Below are 13,547 nucleotides of genomic sequence, written 5' to 3'. Positions count from 1 at the left end.
CCGCTTCAAAGGCATGAGACGCTATCTGCCTAGCGATGGTCTAAGAACAAAAACTGAACTCGGTGACCTTATTGTTATGATAAAAATCACCCTCCCAAACCCCGAAACAAAATACAATACTCAGCCACCAATGCAGAAGTTAACTAACCTCCCCACTGAAATCAGCCTTCACTCCAAAACCCGTTCTGGCCAGGGCAATAGTTAACGCCGAAACGTAAGGCTAACAATGTACATAAGGCTGTGTGTGGTGTAAACATTCAGGGATTTATTCAAACAAGCGTACTCAGGGTTTCTCTTGAATGATCCCTTTCAAGGATGCTCTGAACGTCCTCCGCACTGCACAGACAGCTGTGGGGAACACAGGGGACCAGAACGGGGCTGGGGTTTGATGCTCCTTCACAATGTGCACACAGGGCAGCAAACGCAAACTAACGCTTTAAACTCTGGGGCTTTCTAAAAACGCCTTCTAGGCTCTGTGTCCATCTGACCTTGCTCCCAGCCTGATTCAGAGCCACTTTCCACTCCCAAGTGCCATCCACGACCGTTCTACACGGCATGGGTTTTAAAGATGAGTCCAGAAATATTGGCCTCTTTATATTCTCCTTCGCAAAAGAGGCAGCTAAGGCTATATTGTATGTCTAAAGGCAACTACCTGTTTTTTTTAAAGTAGTACTTTTTATAAATAATACATATGAAAATTTTAGATACAAGAGACAACTAAAAAACAAGATACAACTTCCTACCCCGAGTACCAAGGATGGGGAGACAATATAATTTTCAGGTAGACACTATATTCTGGAAATCAGGCAGTTCCAGATTTGTTCAAGCAAAGTGTGCTATCAATTATAACACTGCCGAGGTGGGCTGTTTTTGTTTTTACAGGTCTGGCATTTGGATATAATGTATCAGGTGGGGTTTCACATTTTCCTAAGAAGCCATAACACATGAAATGGCTGACTTACAGATAAAGTCATAGCTTATAAAAACATCCTAGCAACGATACACCTGTTGGAAAGTCTCTGGGAGCCCCCAAGTGTCTCCAAAACTATCTCCAGTTGATAGAAGAAGGTAATGAATGTGCTGAGCCACAATTACTCTTTAAAGCCACCATGCCAAGAAAGAGGCTCCAAAGCACTATTTTTTCAGAAGTAAACAACAACAAAAAAAACCTCCTTAAAATGTATAAGAAAAACATTTAACATTAGCTATTTCGCCCTTCTAAACATTTAACAAAATTGAGTAACTTTTTTCTAAGTCGGTGACGATCAAATATGATAAACTTTAAAAAACGTTATTTTTAGTTCCTTAAATATTCATAAGTAAACTATGATTTTTAAAAACTAACACTAACCCATCATACATCTAATCCACAATCAGCATTTCGTTTTTGTTTGTTTGTTTGTTTTTTCTAGACAGGGTTTCTCTGTGTAGCCTTGGCTGTTCTGGACTCACTTTGTAGACCAGGCTGGCCTCGAACTCACAGCGATCCGCCTGCCTCTGCCACCACGCCCGGCAGCATTTCCCTTTTTAAACCCACTTCGTCTCCCTCCTCAACTGTAAGTTCTCCAGCATAGTAGGAAACTAGACCGGAAGGTGGTGACTACAGCCAGAACGAACTACAGAGCATGCGTTGCACCATGAGACAGACCTCCCAAGCTGACCGACTCCAGCCCGGGTGTCAGGCTGTTTCAGCCGCAGCCATGTGACACGTGGCCCACTGTATTTGTCACCACGCGTGGTTCTTTATCGAGGATGCACAGTTAACTTAGCCCTTTGCCTGGATGAGAGCATTTCAGCTGTACAAGCAAGTGAAATAACAGCGACCCCACCCCTGCCTCTAGGTTCTAGTCACTGCTAACGTTCAAGGCGACCAGGAAACTGCCTGCCCATTTCACTAACTTCTCACCAGATAAGCCCTGAGGAATTTTTCACATTGCTCAACTTACTTTTGAATGTGCTATAACTTTTTAAGTAATAGCACTTTTTTTTTCTTTTTTTCCTCCATTTTCTATTAGTTCTTTGAGAACTTCGTACGAGGCATCCTGACCGTGTTCTCCCGTCCTCCTTCTCCTCAGCCCACTCATTCCTTAATGGACAAATTATAAAAACGTCTAACAAGTCAAAGACCAAAGTCTGAGTTAAAACAATGTTCAGACTTAATTGTGTGGGGCATCTGGACACAATTTTCTCCCTCCGGAAAGTGGATTTCTTATTCCACCAGGATGTAGAGCTACAAATGCTTTGCTCCTCCTCAGCTTCGCCTTTCTTTATCTGTGTTCCATTAATCTGTTTTCCAAACGGACAACAGATCACACGCAGCCAGCAAGGCAAACAAACTGATTCACCCTCTCGCACTAAATGGTTTTCAGGCAAATCTATGGGTCATCGTGCCACGGCTAAATGCTCCCGGTTCCCCCCATTTAGAGAGGGACCAAAGGGATGAAAGGTTTCCACCAGCTCAGCTGGAAAGTGCTTCCATGGCGACAGCCAGCGCAGCCATCGAGGCAGAACCGAGGAAATGCTCTGGCCCGCACTGTCCACTTTTACAGGGAAACCCATTGTGCTCTAAAGAGCGGAACTCTTACTTCCTGTAGTCCTGACGGAAGAACCAAGGCTGAGTTCTACCTGGATGGAAAACACAGAAACGCTTCGTTTGCACTGACACAGACTCTGAACGCTCTGCTTACACCGACTCCTTGCACTTCAGCTTGTGGTACTAACACAGTCTTAGTCAGCTGGGCTTTCTGTGACTAATCCACATGTTATACTATCACTCAGAATCCAAGAAAGCATAGGCTAGTATCTGGGATAGGTATGTGAGTGATTTATTAAAAGAAAAAAAATGAACATTTACAATTATGAATAAAAAATAGATAAAGTATCTAAAATTATTGGGCCAAATTTTTATTCTAAACACATTCAAGTAAGTATGTTTATAAAATAAAAAAAAATTATTAAAGTCAAGTTGGCTGAAGACTAAATTGAGGAGATTTAGACAGGAAAATGGAGAAAACTATTAATTGCAATGCACAAGTCTGACTTCTCTCAAGGAATTAACAGTGGAAAAAGAAAGCAAAGTAAACGGGCACAGTGGGACATGCCTATAATCCTGGCACTGGGAGACAGAGGCAGGTAGAACTTCATAAATTGAGGCCAGCCTGGCCTGCATAGTCAGTTCGAGTTCTCAGGTCACCAGTTCTTGGCAGCAAGCAACTAAGCCATCCCAGGCAGCCTGTTCTTGTTAAATCCATCCATCCATTCTGCATCTTAATGAGAGAGGTCTTCTACAGAAAGGTCTTATTAAAAAATTATACTTATCACTATCCTCTCAATCGTAAGCAATTTCTGGCTTCTTGAGTTAATAATGCTTAATTTTTAGAAAAGCACCTACTTCATGGAGAAGAAAAACGAACTCTTAATGATTTTATGTGGCTGCGATGGTCAGTTTTGACTGTCAGCTTTGCACAATGTAGAATCACATGAGAAGGGAGCTTCAATAAAAGGTTGTCTACTAAGATGCCTTGATGAAGGTGGAGGGCCTGCCCATGGTGGGTGGTGCCATTCCCTAGGCAGGGGATTCTGAACTGTTTAAGAGCAAGCAAGCTGAGGGCTGGCGTGCATTCACGGTCCCCTGCTCTCGGCTGTGGATGCACTGTGACTGGCTGCCTCAAGTTCCTGCTGCCTTGACTCCCCCAGGAAGATGGGTGATAACCCCAGAACTGTGAGCCAAATAAATCTTTTCTCGCTTAAGTTGCTCTTGTCAGGATATTTGACAACAGCAACAAGAAAAGAAGCTAAGACAGTGGCCATCTGGCACTTTGCTGTGGATATAGCTTACTGGATTTGCTCGTGGCAGAAAGTTTGTTTAAAGAGTGCCCTCATAGTATGAGCTCATAGCATGAGCTCCAGCTGGGGAGTGTCACTGCAGGAACAATCATGTTTACAGAGCATTTGGCCTCAGCCTTGCCTGTGCACTGGAGTCACGGGGAGCTGTTAAAGTACTACTAGGCTAGGACAATCTAAACACAGGAATTCTTGAAAGTTCCCCAGGCAGCCCCACTGTGTAGCTAAGGTTGAAGTGCTGATGCAGAGCATCCCTCTGTGGAAGAGCATTTAGAAACACAGCCCACGAGGCTTCAAAACTCCACCCTGAGCTGTGCCACAGTTGAAACAGTGATGCTGTGATTTTCAGTGAGAAGAGCAAAGTTCAGCAAGAGGGGCATGGAGCAAAATCTGAAATAAGTGAACTTTAAGGTCAATAGAGAAGATTCTCGGACTGCTGGAAGATAGTTCAAGCAGGACCAAGTTTAAGGACGTTTTGCTTACTGACATTCCACTATTGTTCTGACTGGGTGCACAGAGCAAGCATGCTCTAAAAAGCAATGTAGTGCAGTTTCCTGGCTTCCTACGGGGGCTGTGTCCAGCTTCAGCAGCAACAGACTGTCATGTCTTAAAGTAGATGACAGGGACATCTCTGCCTTGTTTGCCACTGATGCATGGCTCACCAGGCAGTTGATAAATAACAATTGTTGTTAAATGGCTTGCAATATATAACCCCATTTCCTCTAAGAGCGGTTAGGACCTGTTTTCTAAAGCTAATATCATCTTAGACCTACTTAGAGGACAAAGCTAGCATGACCTCATTATCCTATCAAAATAGTTTCAATTGGGTCTAACGGTGTATACCTATAATCCCACCATGTGGGAGGCAGAGGCAGGATTGTCCATGAGCTCAAGGCCAATCTGGTCTATGTAGTAAATTCCAGGCCAACCAAAGCTGTGTGTAACAGGGCATTAAGAACACATCTACCATCTTATGTGCAATAAGTTGTTCACTGGCAAAATTAATGTAGAACCTTGAATTTTGGGAGCATCATCAACTATCTTTTTCTTTCCATTTTCTATTAAAATCTATGTTTACCACCCAGCCAACTCATGAAACTATTTAAATTTAGATCAGTGTTGTACCAGCTCAAAGAGATCTGTCCCCCTGCCAACAACAAAGAATGACTCTATCACTCGCCTAGTTAGTGACAGGAACCTGGGATCTCGCTAAAGGGAATTAATTTAAGCACGGTAATTTCTGAATGAACACAAGAATTTCCTCAATACACAAACCTCAATTTCCTCACTTTCATCAGGAGACCCGTGGCTTCCTTTGCAGATTTAGCCTAAGGGGCACCAACAAACAGGAACTTGGCTGAAGCCTAGCATTCCCAGGTAGGGCGGTGGCCAGTGTGCACACAGAGATCTAGAAGGATCCCCAAACTGACCAGAAACGAGGAATGAGGTGAAGAGTGAAGAAACGGGGAGCTGGAGGCTTCTCACAACATTTGGGGGTTTTGTACATTTCCAAATGTTGGGGAATCCATGAGTTTGGGGAGGAAAGTAAGGAAATGACCTTGGCCATCACCCTACTGGAAAAGGAAAGCGATAAAGAAGATACTGGAAGTTGGACCTTCTGTCTGCTCATTGCAGAAGTGGGGTTTGGCAGTTACCTGACCTTCGGGCCCCTTACTTTCTCATCTGTGAAGTGGGAAGAACAGCTACTTCCATGAAGCTGTTCTAAACACCAACAGCAGTTTCAACACTGTTTGCACTCAGAGAGCCCTGGGTAAGGGCTCCTCAGGGAGCAAACAGGATGGAGAACGTACCACTACAGACAAGTGCGCTGTCAGCAGACAGAACCCACTAGGAAGGCGCACAAGAAGGCGCGCTGGACCTGCCTGTGATTCTGTGATTTTAATTTTTGGGAATGTGCATATTCGCTGGGAAAGCATTCTAGGCAGGGCATGGTTACTTAAGAGTTCACAAACCCATTACTGTGGTGGTAAGAAAGGAGTTTGTGAATAAATTCATTTCCTTAAACCAAACTAGAACACTACTCCAAACTGCTTCCAAAAGTCAAATTTAGGAAATCTTATATTAGTATAATGTTTTTTGTTTGTTTGTTTGTTTTGTTTTGTTTTGTTTCTTTTTTGAGATAAAGCTTATCGGTGTAATAGAGTCCGGGCTGTCCTGAAACTCGCACTGTAGAACAGGCTGGCCTCGAACTTACAAGTTTCTCTTGCTCTGCCTCCCAAGTGCTGGGATTAAAGACGGGCGCCACCATGCCAGGCTTAACAGTTTAATTTGGAGCAAGCAAGCTCACTCTGAACTTCCGTTGTGGAGTTTACTGCTGTGAGCTCACAGCAGAGTGTGGCTTGGGTGAGACTGAATGAGGCGTGTGTAATCCAACTCTGACCCCTGAGACTCAGGAGAATTAGGCAGCTCTGTTTAGGCTATGAAAGCATCTGGCTTCCCCATTCCCCATAGTTTTTATGCTTCATTTTTCAAGCAATCTATAAATGACCAGATAGGCACAGGCACCAATGTCCACGTAACATGACGGGCACATCATCAAGTAAAAATTTCAGAAGTGGCCTTGATAAAGTCTCCAAATGGTGGCTCAGTATGTTCACACACACACACACACACACACACACACACGACTATACTTGCACAGTGCTTACTTGTAGATTCAAAGTATAGTTATTTATAATAAGTTTCCCATACAGTATGACTTATTTTCTAACTGTTCCATTTTAATAACTGTAGTAATAGTTAAAAAAAAATAATCTTACCTCAAATATTTCAAAGCCATAAATGTCCAGAACACCCATGACCTTCTTTCTTACTTTGGTTTGTGCCTTAGAAAAACATTTCAAGATAATAAGTCAGTGCAGGTGTAATATAGCACTGTGATCAATGAGGAGGCACAGACTTAGACATGCTGTTTTGAACTACAACACAAATTCATCTGTTCTGTAGTGTCCTGGTGTGATATCTTTCAGAAACCCAGCAATATGACATGGACACGAAGGGTCCCAGTGGTGCCTTATAACTAAGCAAGAATTCAGTGACTCTGAGCAAGTACAAAGCTTTTTGAGGGTCACCTTGTCCAATATCGTCATCTTAAGGAAGAACATACTAGTGCCTAGAAAAAAAGGCAGTCTTTTTAGTGGAGTGAGTGCAGCTACTCAGAAAGCTGCTCACTGCTCTACGAAGACCATGGGGCTGGCACCAGTGAGGCCCAGAGCACATGGAAAAGCAAGAGGTACCAACCTCCCCTGCGCCCCGCAAAGCTCAATCCTACACAAGATCAACCCATCACCAGCAGTCACATTGAATGTGATTTGACTTAAATGTTTGACTATAGAACTAAGCTTCTTTAATATGACGTTTACACTGTGAATTCCATTTATTTATTATAAATAGCGCCTCACAGAGAGTCAGTACCTTAATGCTTTCGTTGATGCGGTTTACCAACCACGAAAACAACCTGCTGTACAGGTTTTTAGCCAGGGCATCACGGGCATAATAAGCCTATTAAAAAGAAAAAGAAACAAGGAAACAATTTAATATTAACAAGACTTTACAAAGATTTAGGCTATTTACATCAAATTTCTTTTGGGGGCAACTTGTAATATGTGATGGATGAGTAGTCAAACTTTAAGAGAATTAGGCGAATGTTTTGCCCAGCCTCCATTTTCGCACGCGGAAGTTAATTCCAAACACTACAGAAGTTTCTGTCACAAAAATACTCATCCTAGTGTTATAGAACAGAGGAAAAGCAGGAATGAGTACCAAGAAGAGGAAATTAAACACCCATGTGTACTGTGCAGATTCTATGTAGGGAGTCAAGATAAATCGGCATATTTTCACTTTATAGAGAATGCGTCTTGCTAGGCTGTGAAATATTTGTTGCTTTTTTTTTTTCTTCTTCTTTAAAGACCATGGGCAGCAATTGTAGAACACACCCACTTGCCTGGTGAGAATAGAGCACCTCCTCCATATCACCAGACACTTCCTAGTTAATACTAAACCCCTTCGGCCAGGCCAGGTGGTGCACACCTGTAATCCAGTTACTCAGGGAGGCAGAAGCAGGTGGCTTGCTGTGAGGCTGAGGCCACCTGGTCTATCTACAAAACGAGTCCTGCACAGCCAAGGCTACACAGAGAAACCCTGGGGTAGAAAATACTAAACCCCTTTGGTTTAGTATTTTCTACCCCAAGGAAACCAGGTGTAGAAAATAGGCCATTTGGGTTGGAGAGACGGCTTAGCAGTTAAGAGCACTGTCTAGTCTCCCAGAGGTTCTGAGTTCAATTCCCAGCAACCACATGGTGACTCACAACCATCTATACTGGGATCGGATGCCCTCTTCTAGCCTGCAGGTGCACATGCAGTTAGAGCAATCGTATATAAAATTAAAAAAATATAAACAAATAGGACATTTGCTAGAAATTGGAGAGAAGGAAGGGAGAAAAGAAGAGCAGGGAAAGGAAAAGAAAGGAGGAACGAGAGGGTGAGGGGGGAGGAAGAGAGAAGGAGGAAGGGGGAGGAAGAGAGGAGGAGGAAGGGGGAGGAAGAGAGGAGGAGGAAGGGGGAGGAAGAGAGGAGGAGGAAGGGGGAGGAAGAGAGGAGGAGGAAGGGGGAGGAAGAGAGAAGGAGGAAGGGGGAGGAAGAGAGGAGGAGGAAGGGGGAGGAAGAGAGGAGGAGGAAGGGGGAGGAAGAGAGGAGGAGGAAGGGGGAGGAAGAGAGGAGGAGGAAGGGGGAGGAAGAGAGAAGGAGGAAGGGGGAGGAAGAGGGAAGGAGGAAGGGGGAGGAAGAGAGAAGGAGGAAGAGGGAGGAAGAGGGAAGGAGGAAGGGGGAGGAAGAGAGAAGGAGGAAGAGGGAGGAAGAGAGAAGGAGGAAGGGGGAGGAAGAGGGAAGGAGGAAGGGGGAGGAAGAGAGAAGGAGGAAGAGGGAGGAAGAGGGAAGGAGGAAGGGGGAGGAAGAGAGGAGGAGGAAGGGAGGAGGAAGAGGGAAGGAGGAAGGGGGAGGAAGAGAGAAGGAGGAAGAGGGAGGAAGAGGGAAGGAGGAAGGGGGAGGAAGAGAGGAGGAGGAAGGGAGGAGGAAGAGGGAAGGAGGAAGGGGGAGGAAGAGAGGAGGAGGAAGGGGGAGGAAGAGAGAAGGAGGAAGAGGGAGGAAGAGGGAAGGAGGAAGGGAGGAGGAAGAGAGGAGGAAGGGGGAGGAAGAGGGAAGGAGGAAGGGGGGAGGAAGAAGGAAGGGAACGAGGAAAAGTCCGAGGTCACGCGAGACTCCACAATAGAAATGCATGCCATCAGAACTGAGTCTGCAGGCAAAAGCGAATGTACAAGCTTGTCGACTTTGCCCACCACCCCTTTCTGTAGATTTCCACTCTCTTACAATAAGTGACACAAGCGCCCAGAAGTGTGGGGTGCTGCCCATTCTGGTTATTTCTTAATCTCTCCCCTTTTCTTCTTGTGAATTCAAGGCATCTCTAAATATCTCTTACTTACAAATAAGCCTATCTTAAAGTCACCCAGCTCCCCACCCTCTGTCTGATCTTGCGATATATAATGCAACTGGGTGACAACACGCTCTGAAGTGCTCCTTTATATTTCTTAATGTAAACCCAGTAGCCATCATTTATCTTCTTTGCTGCTTTAAAATACACGCTCCATTTCAAAAGTCACAAACTCAAATGTTTTTAGACTGTGACAGAAATGACAGGGAAGCAGTGGGTCTGTATGGCTGGGGGCTGGGTTCTAGGGTTAAAGGCTCCCAAACTCTACATTTTAAAGGCAATCCAAATAAAGGCCCAACTTTCCAGTGCTCAAGTAAAATCTGCTCGTGAGGCTCTTCCTGGACCCACAGATGGCTCTTCTTGTTGTTATTCTGGTACCCAGGACGTCTGGAACCTGAACTGAGCTGTGTCCTGTGTACACTAGTAACCTAGGAAGCAGGAAGAACAGGGGCGTGGCTTCCAGTTAAGGATCACTGCTGTAATCATGTACGGAAGTGAGGGGCAACACCGCGGGTGACGATTCACCACTCAGATCCTAAGCACACTGTGAAAACATCATGCTTTCCTGCTCTGCCGGATGCTCAGGTTGGAAAACCCCTGGTGGATTCTACAAGGTGGGTCACAGCCTGTAGGGCGCAGAGGTCACATTAGCACAGAGAGCTCCATCTGAGGGAAGGTAAGAGCAGAGAAAGAAAGGGAGGCCAGGCAACGGGGGCTCGGGAGCCTGTTTCATCAGAAACATCTCTTCGGATGGAGAGTATATGACATGTCAGGCACTCTCCATATGACCCATGTACATCCGTCGACATGACATAGGCATGATGGGCAAGCAAGGGGAAAGACAGACACCAAGTAAAAGTAAATGGGGCTCTTACAAAAACTCAGAAGCAACTAAGACAAGTCACGGTTATCTCAGGAAGGGTCAGATTGCAGAGGGCCCTTGAAGCTAAAGAGAGAAAGATCTAGTGGATCCTGGAGACAGACTCTGCCTCAAGTGTCCACTGTCTCCGCGTTAGTCACCAGGTCTGTAGAAAGAGCTAAAACTGCTTTAGGAGAAAAGGAGGCAGGAGAACAGGAAAGATGTGACTGGAACCAAAGGTGGACAGAATAAACTGCCTCTGACAGAAAAGCTACCAGACAAGGCCAGCAACCTTAAAGAGCAGCTGCCACCCCAACTGCCACATGCCTCAGGGGCTCAGACCAGATCTTTAAAGACAAAGGTTTAAAAACTGCAGGGAAGTTTTACCAAGTGATAAAAGGAAACTCAAACAACCTTATCAGCTATGAGGCAACTGGGTCTGGTCTGGAGAGGTTGAATAAAAGGCAAGAGGCAAACACCCCAAGAGCAGATTCCGAATTCCACACATCACACCCCCACCTCTCCCCTCCCCTCTCCTCTCTACCCCACCCCCCACCCAACCCTGGGTCTTACATACACAACAACTCCTCTGGCTGTTGAAAAATGTCCAGATTTGATGGTTCTCTATACGTGACCTTTGCTTGTATCAGAATCCCAAACTCTTTAGCCCTCCCTCAGATCACAGAAGCCACCTCTCTAGAGGTATGGACAAAACACAAAAACAGAAACAAAACAAACAAAGAAACACAAAACCCGAACAACTTAAACAAGCCACCCAAGTCCAAGAACCCCTGGCACACATTCCCTAAGCCCAGCTTGACATCCCCAGCCATGACCTGAAACCCAAACCTCAGGCTATAGCCAAGCCTGGCGGAGCCTGATGCAGGACCAATCCTGTCTTTCTTTCTTTTTGAAATACCATTTTGTCCATTCTTTCTCACTATGTCTCCCCCAACACTTTTCTTAAGTTTCAATTTCTTTAATAATGGGTTCCTGTCTGGGCTTGTACTCCGGCGAGCTTCCGACAGCTTCTCGACGAAGTCAGTTGCTCACCACTATAAGACTGTGAGCAGTCAGCTGGCTCACACAGGTCTGAAGGCAGAAGCGGTTATTTAGGAGGAAAGAATACCCCAGTTTCAGTGAGGGAAGAGCTGCTACAATCCAAATCTCCATACGGCAAAGCATTTCTACAGCGGCAGAAGTACAGAGACGGTAAAGGATAGCAGGACCGGAACAGAGGGCTGAATGGATTCTACCCCGCTGTGTTTACAGTGGCCGTAAAGTGCAACGGTTCCAATGCAACCATCCATGGCTGCTTGCAAGGAGGGGAAGACCAGAAGATACCATAAGCGAAGTGGCCTGCGTGAGGAGTGTTAGTGAGGCACTTAACGCTGGCCCAGGTCAGCACTGACTAGCAGAAAAGTGTCAAACTGGCAGGACAAGGGGTTCGCACCCCCACAGGCCTCCCGATGTCATGGGGAGTGCATTTACGTCGCACACATAACTGCAGAAGCTACCCAGATACTGGTGTAGGAACACGTCTCTGGCCTCAGTGTGAAGAGCAGTGGGAGGTCAACACGGAAGGAAGAGAGTGACTTTGACATGTGAGCTTCCTCTGTCTACCAATGCTCTCCTCCTAAAACACTGAATCCATTGCCACTACTCCTCTTATCCATGCCTTATGCCATAGGCGATGCTGTTGCCTTCTCTTTCAGAGCAGATCCAGCAAGGCCATAACCCCTGGCTCAATGCGCGGCTCTGATTGGTGGGTGTCCTTCCTGTATTTCCCTGTTCCTTCTCCTAGGCTCTGCTCTTCACAGCCAGCCGTCTACCGGATGCTGCCGCTGGTTCCCAGCTTGCCTCTCAGGCTGATGACCTTCCTTCCTGCCCCATGGACGCTGATCTTCCTTGTCCCTGCTCCGCCCTTTCTCCTAAGCCCTGTGTTGTGTCTACTGCCTATTACCCTAACCTCCCCCCTGCAGCACACTTTAGTTCTCAGCTCCCTGAGGATAGAAAGCCTTATCTGTTTAATTTTCCTCAATGTTCCCAATGTGAAAGGAGCATAGTTTAAAAAAAAAAAAAGCCTTTTGGATATGTAAAAAAAAAAAATATCAGGAACCCCGCTAGACCTAAGGCTGCACTTGATAACCGGAACCCAGTGACGTCACTCACTGTAGGTAACGAGACACAGTCCTAGAACCCCATGAGGCCCACTGGACAGTGTATAACCACAGACCAAGAGCGATGCTCTGCTATGCACATCTTGAGAGGTGCCACCTTGATCTGCCCTGAAACTGGAGAGTCTCTCCCAGGATCCTGACCCTTAACCAGAGACTTCTGTTAGAGACTGGACCTGACCTTCAGCTAAGACATGTCACACAGGGCAGCAGCCTTGAGGACACAGGTGTGGGACCACGGTTATGACTTTGGAGTGTGAGCCTTGTGTACTGAGCCACAGCATAATAAAACGTAACTTCTGTTATACCAAGTATGTATACACCTTCCTGCTTGTGACCCAGTGCCTACAACAGTAAGTGGACTACAGGGCGACCAGGAGGTAACAGCCTGCAAAAAACATTTCACATAAAAATAACGCCACCGCTTAAGAAACCCTTTCTTCTGCATGTCACAGTGTACCCACCCACCTGAGCCACATTCAGGGTGGTTGAAACCTTCTCCTGCTTCGCTTCGACTGTTCGGAAACTGAACGCTCTTTCCAGAACCAGCTGATCGATGCTGGTCAGCTCACAAATTTCTTTTAACTCTGTTGGGGGCAGAGGAAGACAGGAACGGTGACTCTGTGTGCTCAAGTCCTCCGCGGTTTCTTCCAAATTATACTCAAGTGTATAAACATGTATGAATCAGAAGGGTGAAAACCTCACTGCAGGGTGGGGGGGGGGGACCGGGAGGAGAGGAGGGAGGGGGGACTGGAAGGAGGGGAGGGTGGGGGCTACAATCGGGATGTAAAGGGAATATATAAACTAAAAGAAAGACACACACATGGAGCGAGGGAGGGAAAGAAAACTTGAGTGTAATAGTGGAATAGTATTTCTATTCAGTTTCACTAGTCAGTTTTGTCAAACCTATGAAGCCCAAGGTTTGCTTTCTAGATTAGAAACTGTGCAGACGTTCAAAGAAAGTTCTTGTGCCAGCCACGCTGCTTCTGCACTGACTTACCGTTTTTATCTTTGATTTTGCTTTCGTCCAAACCATTCACTCGTGATTCGGGCTTGAACTCGATGTTCCCCAGTTTCAAAACGGTGGCTACCACCTCCAGGACAGACTCGGCCTCGTGATCGCTGAAGCCCACGATCTGCATGGCATTCTGGAGGGGAGAGA

The 13,547-nt window shown here is 45.9% G+C and overlaps 1 protein-coding gene across 3 annotated transcripts in view; it reads right to left on the bottom strand.

Moving 5' to 3' along the window:
* MYO1B (myosin IB) overlaps window positions 1–13,547 on the bottom strand; it is a 173,529-nt gene that overhangs the window by 39,227 nt on the left and 120,755 nt on the right. For all 3 annotated transcript variants that reach the window (XM_084778430.1, XM_084778431.1, XM_084778429.1), the window contains exons 10-13: window positions 13,386–13,533; window positions 12,854–12,972; window positions 7,279–7,365; window positions 6,624–6,689 (exon numbers count right to left, since the gene is read on the bottom strand). In XM_084778430.1, the coding sequence (XP_084634556.1) occupies window positions 6,624–6,689; window positions 7,279–7,365; window positions 12,854–12,972; window positions 13,386–13,533 (420 nt within the window). The remainder of the gene's footprint in view (window positions 1–6,623; window positions 6,690–7,278; window positions 7,366–12,853; window positions 12,973–13,385; window positions 13,534–13,547) is intronic.

This window comes from Acomys minous, assembly GCF_964271855.1.
Source record: "Acomys minous genome assembly, chromosome: 4".
In the NCBI taxonomy this organism is placed as follows: Eukaryota; Metazoa; Chordata; class Mammalia; order Rodentia; family Muridae; genus Acomys; species Acomys minous.
The sequence above is the reverse complement of the archived record's forward strand: the minus strand, read 5'-3'. Positions and strand labels throughout refer to the sequence as shown.